At 40.1% G+C, this 12,662-nt stretch overlaps 1 protein-coding gene across 1 annotated transcript in view; it reads right to left on the bottom strand.

The window, feature by feature from the left end:
• Nucleotides 1-12,662, bottom strand: part of ULK1 (unc-51 like autophagy activating kinase 1) — a 152,023-nt gene that overhangs the window by 72,671 nt on the left and 66,690 nt on the right. The window contains exon 8 of the mRNA XM_053701867.1: nt 7,532-7,633. Coding sequence (XP_053557842.1) covers nt 7,532-7,633 — 102 coding nt within the window. The remainder of the gene's footprint in view (nt 1-7,531; nt 7,634-12,662) is intronic.

Raw genomic sequence — 12,662 nt, 5'->3', positions numbered from 1 at the left:
GCACTACTGGCAGCTAGCTGAACACATCTAGTCAGCCAATCACAAGAGACAAATGTGTGCAGGCACCAATTAGCAGCTAGCTCCCACTAGTGTAGGATATGTGCGTATTCTTTTTCAATAAGGGATATCAAGAGAACAAAGTACATTTGAAAATAGAAGTTAATTTAAAAGGGTCTTAAAATGACATGCTCGGAATCATGCAACTTTATTTTTGACTTTCCTATCCCTTTAATACTTATAGAGATCTGATAGTTCATCCTTGTATACTGCATAAACACACCAGTCTTTTGAATTTATGGCTGCCTCAAATATAGTTACAAAAAATGTAAGTCAATTCTTAACACAGCAAATGCTACTGTATCCTATTACGTGTACAGGTGTCAGCTTTTTTTCTGGGGCTGTGATCCCCAAGGCAGAACATACAGTGATCTGAGATGTCATCGCAGAAAATGCAGCATGTCTGCAGAAAGAACAGGATGCATGCAGGAACTGTTAGCGCTTGAACTTTGTAGTGCTGCTCCACATTAGACAGTTCTCTTCAAACAGAGCTGTTCTTTGGTTGCAGTGTGTAAGTTTTCCTTAACACAGTGCATCCAGAGCAAAGTGCTGTTTGTAGTAAGCAGTCAAATATGCAGTAGCGCTGCAAAGCAGCAGCACATTGCTTGTTGACTGGCTCTCAGAGATTTTTTCAAACCCACCCCCTAGGCTTTCTCAGTCTGCAAAGCTGTTTATTCTGAATGTAAGACGTTAGTATGAGCATTGCATCTTTTTTATTACTACAGTTCTATGTTAGACCAAGAGAAAAGGAAACACATTTATTCAAGGGACATTTTAAAATTTATTTTTTGTATGCAGCTAATTTTCAATGCAATTATATTATAAAGCATTAAAAAACATAATTTATGCTTACCTGATAAATTTATTTCTCTTGTAGTGTGTTCAGTCCACGGGTCATCCATTACTTATGGGATATATTCTCCTTCCCAACAGGAAGTTGCAAGAGGATCACCCAAGCAGAGCTGCTATATAGCTCCTCCCCTCACATGTCATATCCAGTCATTCGACCGAAACAAGACGAGAAAGGAGAAACTATAAGGTGCAGTGGTGACTGGAGTTATAATTTTAAAATTTAGAACCTGCCTGAAAAAGACAGGGCGGGCCGTGGACTGAACACACTACAAGAGAAATAAATTTATCAGGTAAGCATAAATTATGTTTTCTCTTGTTAAGTGTGTTAAGTCCACGGATCATCCATTACTTATGGGATACCAATACCAAAGCTAAGTACACGGATGATGGGAGGGACAAGGCAGGAACATTAAACAGAAGGAACCACTGCCTGTAGAACCTTTCTCCCAAAAACAGCCTCAGAAGAAGCGAAAGTGTCAAATTTGTAAAATTTGGAAAAAGTATGAAGTGAAGACCAAGTTGCAGCCTTGCAAATCTGTTCAACAGAGGCCTTATTCTTAAAGGCCCAGGTGGAAGCCACAGCTCTAGTGGAATGAGCTGTAATTCTTTCAGGAGGCTGCTGTCCAGCAGTCTCATAGGCTAAACGTATTATGCTACGAAGCCAAAAAGAGAGAGAGGTAGCCGAAGCCTTTTGACCTCTCCTCTGTCCAGAGTAAACGACAAACAGAGAAGAAGTTTGTCTAAAATCTTTAGTTGCCTGTAAGTAGAACTTCAGAGCACGGACCACGTCTAGATTATGCAAAAGACGTTCCTTCTTTGAAGAAGGATTAGGACATAATGATGGAACAACAATCTCTTGATTGATATTCCTGTTAGAAACAACCTTAGGTAAAAACCCAGGTTTAGTACGCAGAACTACCTTATCTGAATGAAAGATCAGATAAGGAGAATCACAATGTAAGGCAGATAACTCAGAGACTCTTCGAGCCGAGGAAATAGCCATCAAAAACAAAACTTTCCAAGATAAAAGCTTAATATCAATGGAATGAAGGGGTTCAAACGGAACACCCTGAAGAACTTTAAGAACCAAGTTTAAGCTCCACGGAGGAGCAACAGCTTTAAACACAGGCTTAATTCTAGCCAAAGCCTGACAAAAGGCCTGGACGTCTGGATGCTCTGCCAGACGTTTGTGTAAAAGAATAGACAGAGCTGAAATCTGTCCCTTTAGCGAACTAGCGGATAAACCCTCTTCTAAACCCTCTTGTAGAAAAGCTAATATCCTAGGAATCCTAACCTTACTCCATGAGTAACTCTTGGATTCGCACCAATATAAATATTTACGCCATATCTTATGGTAAATTTTTCTTGTCACAGGTTTCCGAGCCTGTATTAATGTATCAATAACTGAATCCAAAAACCCACGCTTTGATAGAATCAAGCGTTCAATTTCCAGGCAGTCAGCCTCAGAGAAATTAGGTTTGAATGGTTGAAAGGACCCTGAATTAGAAGGTCCTGCCTCAGAGGAAGAGGCCATGGTGGACAGGACGACATGTCCACTAGGTCTGCATACCAGGTCCTGCGTGGCCACGCAGGCGCTATCAGAATTACCGATGCCCTCTCCTGTTTGATCCTGGCAATCAGCCGAGGTAGCAACGGAAATGGTGGAAACACATAAGCTATGTTGAAAACCCAAGGGGCTGCTAATGCATCTACCAGCACCGCTCCCGGTCCCTGGACCTGGATCCGTAACAAGGAAGCTTCGCGTTCTGGCGAGATGCCATGAGATCCAGATCCGGTTTGCCCCAACGACGAATCAGTTGAGCAAATACCTCCGGGTGAAGTTCCCACTCTCCCGGATGAAAAGTCTGGCGACTTAGGAAATCCGCCTCCCAGTTCTCTACGCCTGGGATGTAAATCGCTGACAGGTGGCAAGAGTGAGACTCTGCCCAGCGAATTATCTTCGAGACTTCCAACATCGCTAGGGAACTCCTGGTTCCCCCTTGATGATTGATGTAAGCCACAGTCGTGATATTGTCCGACTGAAATCTGATGAACCTCAGCTTTGCTAACTGAGGCCAAGCTAGAAGAGCATTGAATATTGCTCTTAATTCTAGAATGTTTATTGGGAGGAGTTTCTCCTCCTGAGTCCACGATCCCTGAGCCTTCAGGGAATTCCAGACTGCTCCCCAGCCTAGAAGACTGGCATCCGTTGTTACAATCGTCCAATCTGGCCTGCGAAAGGTCATTCCTTTGGACAGATGAACCGGTGACAACCACCAGAGAAACGAATCTCTGGTCTCCTGGTCCAGATTTAGCAAAGGGGACAGATCTGAGTAATCCCCGTTCCATTGACTGAGCATGCATAGTTGCAGCGGTCTGAGATGCAGGCGCCCAAATGGCACTATGTCCATTGCCGTGACCATTAAGCAGATTACCTCCATGCACTGAGCTACTGATGGGCTTGGAATGGAATGAAGGACACGGCAAGCATTGAGAATCTTTGATAACCTGGACTCCGTCAGGTAAATCTTCATCTCTACAGAATCTATAAGAGTCCCTAGAAAAGGAACCCGTGTGAGTGGTAACAGAGAACTCTTTTCCACGTTCACTTTCCACCCATGCGACCTCAGAAATGCTAGAACTATCTCTGTATGAGACTTTGCATTCTGAAAACTTGACGCTTGTATCAGAATGTCGTCTAGGTACGGAGCCACCGCTATGCCTCGTGGTCTTAGTACCGCTAGAAGTGAGCCCAGAACCTTCGTAAAAATTCTCGGGGCCGTGGCTAACCCGAAGGTAATGCCTGTCTAGAAAGGCAAACCTCGGGTACCGATAATGATCTTTGTGAATCGGTATATGAAGGTAAGCATCCTTTAAGTCCACCGTGGTCATATATTGACCCTCTTGGATCATGGGTAGGATGGTTCGAATGGTTTCCATCTTGAACGATGGTACCCTTAGGAATTTGTTTAAGATCTTTAAGTCCAAGATTGGTCTGAAGGTTCCCTCTTTTTTGGGAACCACAAATAGATTTGAGTAAAATCCTTGTCCCTGTTCCGATCGCGGAACTGAGTGGATCACCTCCATGATTAAGAGGTCTTGTACACATTGTAGAAATGCCTCTCTCTTTACTAGGTTTGTCGATAACCTCAAAAGATGGAACCTCCCTTGTGGAGGAGAGGATTTGAAATCCAGAAGGTATCCCTGAGATATAATCTTTAACGTCCAGGGATCCTGCACATCTCTTGCCCAAGCCTGGGCAAAGAGAGAAAGTCTGCCCCCCACTAAATCCGTCTCTGGATAGGGGGCCCTGTCTTCATGCTGTCTTAGGGGCGGGAGTAGGCTTTCTGGCCTGCTTGCCCTTGTTCCATGACTGGTTGCCTTTCCAACCTTGTCTGTAACGAGCAGTAGTTCCTTCCTGTTTTGGAGTGGAGGAAGTCGATGCTGCTCCTGCCTTGAAGTTACAAAAGGCACGAAAATTAGACTGTTTGGCCTTTGGTTTGGCCCTGTCCTGAGGAAGGGCGTGGCCCCTACCTCCCATAATGTCAGCAATAATTTCCTTCAAGCCGGGCCCGAATAAGGTCTGCCCTTTGAAAGGAATGTTAAGTAGTTTAGACTTGGAAGTTACATCCGCTGACCAGGATTTAAGCCAGAGCGCTCTGCGCGCCTGTATGGCGAATCCAGAATTTTTAGCCGTAAGTTTGGTTAGATGTACTACGGCATCTGAAACAAACGCATTAGCTTGCTTAAGGGTTCTAACTTTGCTCAAGGCCTCATCCAACGGCTCTGTGCGAATCGCCTCTTCCAGAGACTCAAACCAGAATGCCGCTGCAGCCGTGACAGGCGCAATGCATGCAAGAGGCTGCAATATAAAACCCTGTTGAACAAACATTTTCTTAAGATAACCCTCTAATTTTTTATCCATTGGATCTGAGAAAGCACAGCTATCCTCCACCGGGATAGTGGTACGCTTGGCTAACGTAGAAACTGCTCCCTCCACCTTAGGGACCGTCTGCCATAAGTCTCGTGTGGTGGCGTCTATAGGGAACATTTTTCTAAATATCGGGGGAGGGGAAAAAGGCACACCGGGTCTATCCCACTCCTTACTTATAATTTCTGTAAGTCTTTTTGGTATAGGAAAAACGTCAGTACACACCGGTACCGCATAGTATCTATCCAACCTACACAATTTCTCTGGAATTGCCACCGTGTCGCAATCATTCAGAGCCGCTAATACCTCCCCTAGTAACACACGGAGGTTCTCAAGCTTAAATTTAAAATTTGAAATTTCTGAATCCGGTCTCCCCGGATCAGAACCGTCACCGACAGAATGAAGCTCACCGTCCTCATGTTCTGCAAATTGTGACGCAGTATCAGACATGGCTCTCGTGTCATCAGCGCGCTCTGTCCTTAACCCAGAGCTATCGCGTTTGCCCCTTAATTCGTGCATATTATATAATACTTCTTTCATAACATTAGCCATATCATGTAAAGTGATTTGTAAGGGCCTAGATGTACTAGGTGTCTCAATCCTACGCATCTCCCGAGCGGGAGACGCAGGTACTGACACGTGAGGAGAGTTAGGTGGCATAACTTCCCCCTTGTTGTCTGGTGATAGCTTCTTTATCGGTACAGATTGACTTTTATTCAAAGCAATATCAATACAATTGGTACACATCGTTCTATTGGGCTCCACATTGGCTTTTGAACATGATGAACAAACAGTTTCCTCTGAATCAGACATGTTTAAAACAGACTTAGCAATGAAACTAACAAGCTTGGAAATCACTTTCAATAAGTTTTACAAGCAATATAAAAAACGCTGCAGCGCTTCAAAAATACAGATATAATTAAACAATTCTTAACAAGAAGTGTATTATTAGCAGAGGATTGCACCCATTAGCAAAAAGGATGATTAACCCCTCGATACCCAAAACGGATAAAACAGATATCAATTAAGATTTAACGCTTTTAATCACAGTCAGCACACTGTCACAGATCTGCTGTGACTGTTTACCTCCCTCACAAATGAAATTTGCAGACCCCTGAGCTCTCTAGAGACGTCCTGGATCAAGGAGGAAGAAGCAGAAAGACTGTGCAATAATTTTAACTGCGCAACAAGGCGCTAAAACAAGGGCCCTCCCACTCCAATCACAACAGTGGGAGCCCTGATATAACGGTTTCCATGCAGAAAAATATGTTAGCCATGTGGAAAAAAATCATGCCCAAAGCGATTTATCACCAAAGTACCTCACAAAAAACGAATAACATGCCAGTAAACGTTTTATTAAAAAACATTTTTCAATGTCATGCAAAGCTATCACTAAGCCTGCTACCAGTCGCTACCACTGCAGAGAAGGCTTAAGTATTATTTCAGTGTTAACAGTATTTTCTCAGTCAAATTCTAGTCCCTAGAATATAACTCGACTGCGCATACATTTATCAGCCTGATACCAGTTGCTACTACTGCATTTAAGGCTGTACTTACATCATACGGTAACAGCAGTATTTTCTTAGTCAATTCCATTCCCAGAAAATAAAGTACTGCACATACCTCATTTGCGGAGGACCCCGCATGCTATTCCCAGTTTCTGAAGTTACCCCACTCCTCAGAATGTCGAGAACAGCCAGTGGATCTTAGTTACGCCTGCTAAGATCATAGATAAAAAACGCAGGCAGTTTCTTCTTCCAAATACTGCCTGAGATAGAAAAAAAGCACACTCCGGTGCCATTTAAAATAACAAACTTTTGATTGAAGAATAGTTAAGTAAAAACTCCAGCTCCTCTCGCGACCTCCTTCTTTGTTGAGGGTTGCAAGAGAATGACTGGATATGACATGTGAGGGGAGGAGCTATATAGCAGCTCTGCTTGGGTGATCCTCTTGCAACTTCCTGTTGGGAAGGAGAATATATCCCATAAGTAATGGATGACCCGTGGACTGAACACACTTAACAAGAGAAATTGCTTTATTCTTCTGTTAACCAACACATTGCAGTTAAACTGGTACCTTAGTGTAACTGTGTAATTTAAAATTTTATTTTATTTAAAAATGACCTGCAGAAAAATTTTCACTAAAAAAATCTCATTGCAGAAAGTGAAGAACAGTTCTGCATCTGGGGCTGTGATCACAGTAGCTAAAGGTTTAATTGTTGATAAAGGCCTGTGCTCATTTGATCAGCAGCAACAAAAGAGTGGCAGCTACCAAAGGTCATCATGTGGGCATCCAATGTATGGGTTGACTGAGTTTTCCAATGTTAAAATTGTAATATATAGATGAGGAATCCTGCTAAGATTTTGGACAATCTTTGCGCAGAAGATTAAAAAGAATTGCTATTTACAAAAAGACAAATAAAATTCAATGATAAATTATCACAGAGTTTACTGTTATTTTCAATGTTATTCTATCTGGATAGATAGACAGATAGAACCATATTTTTAAGTCAGAATCACATTTTGAGCAATATATTGGCAAATGCAGTTTTACAATAAAGCTTCACACATTCAAACATTACACTGAGATATTAGATGTGCATAACTGAACATGCTATACATGTATTTATAAGACTAATCACATATAATAAATGTAAATATGTTTTGAATTGTATTATATTAAAAAAATTACCTGGAAAGGTGCCTTGCCAGTCAGACACTGGAAAATAATGGTACCAATGCTCCACAGGTCTGCCTTGGCATCATAATGCTGGGACATAATGACTTCTGGGGCCTAAAAGTGCAAAAGTAAAATGGAATTATTAGCTGCTGAAGGTGAATATTTCCCTTTACAGCAGAATAAATCACTATTTCCTTGTGTTTCGATTAGCTTTTCTTGACTGATACAATTCAAGAAATCTCATTACATAACTGAAAATCACATGAAACAAAGATAAAGCAACAATAATTTGTAATTGCAACTATAGTGCAGATTTTGTGTTAAACACCTGGCCCTAAAGGTAGAAAATTGTATTCTAGCAAGCTCTGTAATCTAGATCTTGTTGTTCTAAGACACTATTTTGAGATGAGATCAGTTACATCTGGCACTTTTGTTTAGCTGCGTGGCCGTTGGCAGTCGGGCATTTTGTCCCAAAGTAAACAGCTGGCAAAACCCCAGAATATATCAGACGTATTTCATTTTAGAAAACCCTCATTGTCAGTCACAACGTGTTCCTTTCCAAAGCACGTCAGAAAATGTGATTTTATTATAACAATGTAATTCTCTGCACATCCCTTTAAGCATCCAAATCACTGCACCACATGAATTCTAAGTAGCCCTGTGCAAGAGATGTTCTGCCCTCATTTTGCACAGTCTGTACGTTCAGTCACATTTTGTGTTTTCATGAATTAGTAACTGTTCATTGCTACCTAATATATAGGGTTTTTTTTTTTTTAAATATTCGATTGAAACTTAATTTAGAAATGTTTCTGAATAACATTGTTCTTAAAAGCATAAGTAACTAAAAAGTGGTTTCCCTGCAGTCCATAGTGAAGAGCATGAAGATAAAGCTAATCTGTTAGTTACAACAACAATAATGTTATAGATTGATTAACTTTTTGTAGAGAAAAACAAACCATTTTATTTTGTTACTGATAACCACATAGTATATTCATGTTTTTAAAAATGTGCTTTTTGAATTGTCATGTTGGCGGTTTATATGACAGAAAAGAATGTGTTAAAGGGACAGTCTACAATAGAATTGTTTTTGTTTTAAAAGATGGATTTTTTTTTAGATATTACACGTTCCCCAGTTTTGCATAACCAACACAGTGGCCTCGATTACGAGTTTTGCGTTAGAGGTTATGCGGTGCTAACGAGCAGTTTTGTCTCACCGCTCACTTACCTACAGCGCTGGTATTACGAGTTTTCAAAAACCCGGCGTTAAAAGACAAGAAGTGAGTGTTGAGCAAAATTTTGCTCATTACCGCACTCCAATATCAGCGCTGCTCAAGTCAGAGGTGAGCTGGTCTACGTGCTTGTGCACAATTTCCCCATAGGAATCAACGGGGAGAGCCGGCTGAGAAAAAGTCTAACACCTGCAAAAACGCAGCTCCATTGATTCCTATGGGGAAATAAAAGTTATGTCTACACCTAACACCCTAACATGAACCCCAAGTCTAAACACCCCTAATCTTACAGTTATTAACCCTAATCTGCCGCCCCCGACATCGCAGACACCTACTTTATACTTATTAACCCCTAATCTGCTGCTCCAGACACCGCCGCCACCTACATTATACTTATGAACCCCTAATCTGCTGCCCCCAATATCACAGACACCTACATACTATTTATTAACCCCTAATCTGCCGCCCCCAATGTCGCCGCAACCTGCCCACACTTATTAACCCCTAATCTGCCGCCCCAACATCGCCGCCACTATAATAAACATATTAACCCCTAAAGCGCTGCACTCCCGCCTCGCAAACATTAGTTAAATATTATTAACTCCTAATCTTCCATCCCTAACATCGCCGCCACCTACCTACATTTATTAACCCCTAATCTGCCGCCCCCAACGTCGTCGCCAGTATATTAAGTTATTAACTCCTAAATCTAAGACTAACCCAAACCCTAACACCCCCTAACTTAAATATAATTTAAATAAATCTAAAGAAAATTACTATCATTAACTAAATAATTCCTATTTAAAACTAAATACTTACTTGTAAAAATAAACCCTAAGCTAGCTACAATATAACTAATAGTTACATTGTATCGATCTTAGGATTTATTTTTATTTTACAGGCAAGTTTGTATTTATTTTACCTAGGTAGAATAGTTACTAAATAGTTATTAACTATTTAATAACTACCTAGCTAAAATAAATACAAAAGTACCTGTAAAATAAAACCTAACCTAAGTTGCACTAACACCTAACACTACACTTTAATTAAATAAACTAAATTAAATACAATTACCTAAATTAAATTAAATTAGCTAAAGTACAAAAAAAAACAACACTAAATTACAGAAAATAATAAACAAATTACAGATATTTAAACTAATTACACCTAATCTAATAGCCCTATCAAAATAAAAAAAGCCCCCCCAAAATAAAAAAAAAACCCTAGCCTAAACTAAACTACCAATAGCCCTTAAAAGGGCCTTTTGCGGGGCATTGCCCCAAAGTAATCAGCACTTTTACCTGTAAAAAAAATAATACAAACATCCCCCCAACAGTAAAACACACCACCCACACAACAAAACCCCCCAAATAAAATACTATCTAAAAAAACCTAAGCTCCCCATTGCCCTGAAAAGGGCATTTGCATGGGCATTGCCCTTAAAAGGGCAGTTAGCTCTTTTGCAGGCCCAAACCCTAACCTAAAAATAGTATTTTATTTGGGGGGTTGGTTGTGTGGGTGGTGGGTTTTACTGTTGGGGGGGGGGGGAGTTTGCATTTTGTTTTACAGGTAAAAGAGCTGATTACTTTGCGGCAATGCCCCACAAAAGGGTCTTTTAAGGGCTATTGATAGTTAAGTTTATTTTGGGGTGGCTTTTTTATTTTGATAGGGCTATTAGATTAGGTGTAATTAGTTTAAATATCTGTAATTTGTTTATTATTGTCTGTAATTTAGTGGGTTTTTTTGTACTTTAGCTCATTTAATTTAGGTAATTGTGTTTAATTTAGTTAATTTATTTAATTATAGTGTAGTGTTAGGTGTTACTGTAACTTAGGTTAGGTTTTATTTTACAGTTACTTTTGTATTTATTTTAGCTAGGTAGTTATTAAATAGTTAATAACTATTTAGTAACTATTCTACCTAGTTAAAATAAATACAAACTTGCCTGTAAAATAAAAATAAATCCTAAGATAGATACAATGTAACTATCAGTTATATTGTATTTTAGTTTTAATTAGGAATTATTTAGTTAATGATAGTAATTTTCTTTAGATTTATTTAAATTATATTTAAGTTAGGGGGTGTTAGGGTTAGACTTTAGGTTAGGGTTAGATTTAGGGGTTAATAACTTTAATATAGTGGCGGCGATGTTAGGGACGGCAGATTAGGGGTTAATAATATTTAATGTTTGTGAGGCAGGAGTGCGGCGGTTTAGGGGTTAATATGTTTATTATAGTGGCGGCGACGTTGGAGCGGCAGATTAGGAGTTAAGTGTAGGTAGGTTGCGGCGACATTGGGGGCGGCAGATTAGGGGTTAATAAATATAATGTAGGTGTCAGCGATGTTGGGGGCAGCAGATTAGGGGTTCATAAATATAATGTAGGTGGCGGCGGTGTCCGGAGCGGCAGATTAGGGGTTAAAAATTTTATTATAGTGTTTGCGATGCGGGAGGGCCTCGGTTTAGGGGTTAATAGGTAGTTTATGGGTGTTAGTGTACTTTTAAGCACTTTAGTTATGAGATTTATGTTACGGCGTTATACCATAAAACTCTTAACTACTGACTTTAGAATGCGTTACAGATCTTGACAGGGTAGGGTGTACCGCTCACTTTTTGGCCTCCCAGGACAGACTCGTAATACCGGCGCTATGGAAGTCCCATAGAAAAAAGACTTTACGAAGTTCACGTAAGTCGTTTTGCGGTAAGGCCAAAGAAGTGTGCGGTACACCTAAACCTGCAAGACTCAAAATACCAGCGGTAGTAAAAAAGCAGCGTTAGGACCTCTTAACACAGCTTTTTTATCCTAACGCACAACTCGTAATCTAGCCGAGTTATAATAATATACTTTTTACGTCTGTGATTACCTTATATCTAAGCATCTTCTGACAGCCCCCTGATCATGACTATTTTTTTTTTTTATCTATTGACTTGCATTTAGTATTGTGTTGTGCTAAATCTTAAATAACTCCTTGGGTGTGAACACATTGTTATCTGTGTGGCCCACATGAACTAGTGTCTCCTGTTGTGAAAAGCAAATAAAAAAGCATGTGATTAAGAGGCTTTCTATAGAGCCTTTGATACAGGCAGAAATTTAAAGGTTTAAATGTTATAAAGTATATTAACCTAACAATGTTGGTTGTGCAAAGCTGGGGAATGGGTAGTAAAGGCCTTATCTATCTTTTTAAACAATAACAATTTTAGGGTAGACTGTCCCTTTAAAGGGAAAGATATTTATTGTTTTAAGATATATTCACTACAAATCTGAAGCTTGTGCCTAGGAGAATTGCTCGTATTTAAGCAACTTTTCTCTATTGCAAAAAAAGAAAAATGGAACTAAAAATGTGTGCTGTGGGGATTTATGGAAAAGTTTCAAACAAGGTGGCCACAACTCAAAAAAACAGCATACAGAATGTATCTCACAGTCATACCTGAATCTGTACCTATGCTATTCAGTTATCTGCTAAATAGACACATGGCCCTTTTTATTTTATTGATGAAAAACATAATTTATGCTTACCTGATAAATTCCTTTCTTCTGTTGTGTGATCAGTCCACGGGTCATCATTACTTCTGGGATATTATCTGCTCCCCTACAGGAAGTGCAAGAGGATTCACCCAGCAGAGTTGCTATATAGCTCCTCCCCTCTACGTCACCTCCAGTCATTCGACCAAAGACCAACGAGAAAGGAGAAGCCAAGGGTGTAGTGGTGACTGGAGTATAATTTAAAAAATATTTACCTGCCTTAAAAAACAGGGCGGGCCGTGGACTGATCACACAACAGAAGAAAGGAATTTATCAGGTAAGCATAAATTATGTTTTATTCTGTTATGTGTGATCAGTCCACGGGTCATCATTACTTCTGGGATACCAATACCAAAGCAAAAGTACACGGATGACGAGAGGGATAGGCAGGCT

This window comes from Bombina bombina, chromosome 2, assembly GCF_027579735.1.
Source record: "Bombina bombina isolate aBomBom1 chromosome 2, aBomBom1.pri, whole genome shotgun sequence".
Classification (NCBI taxonomy): Eukaryota; Metazoa; Chordata; class Amphibia; order Anura; family Bombinatoridae; genus Bombina; species Bombina bombina.
This window is presented reverse-complemented; position numbering and strand designations above follow the sequence as displayed.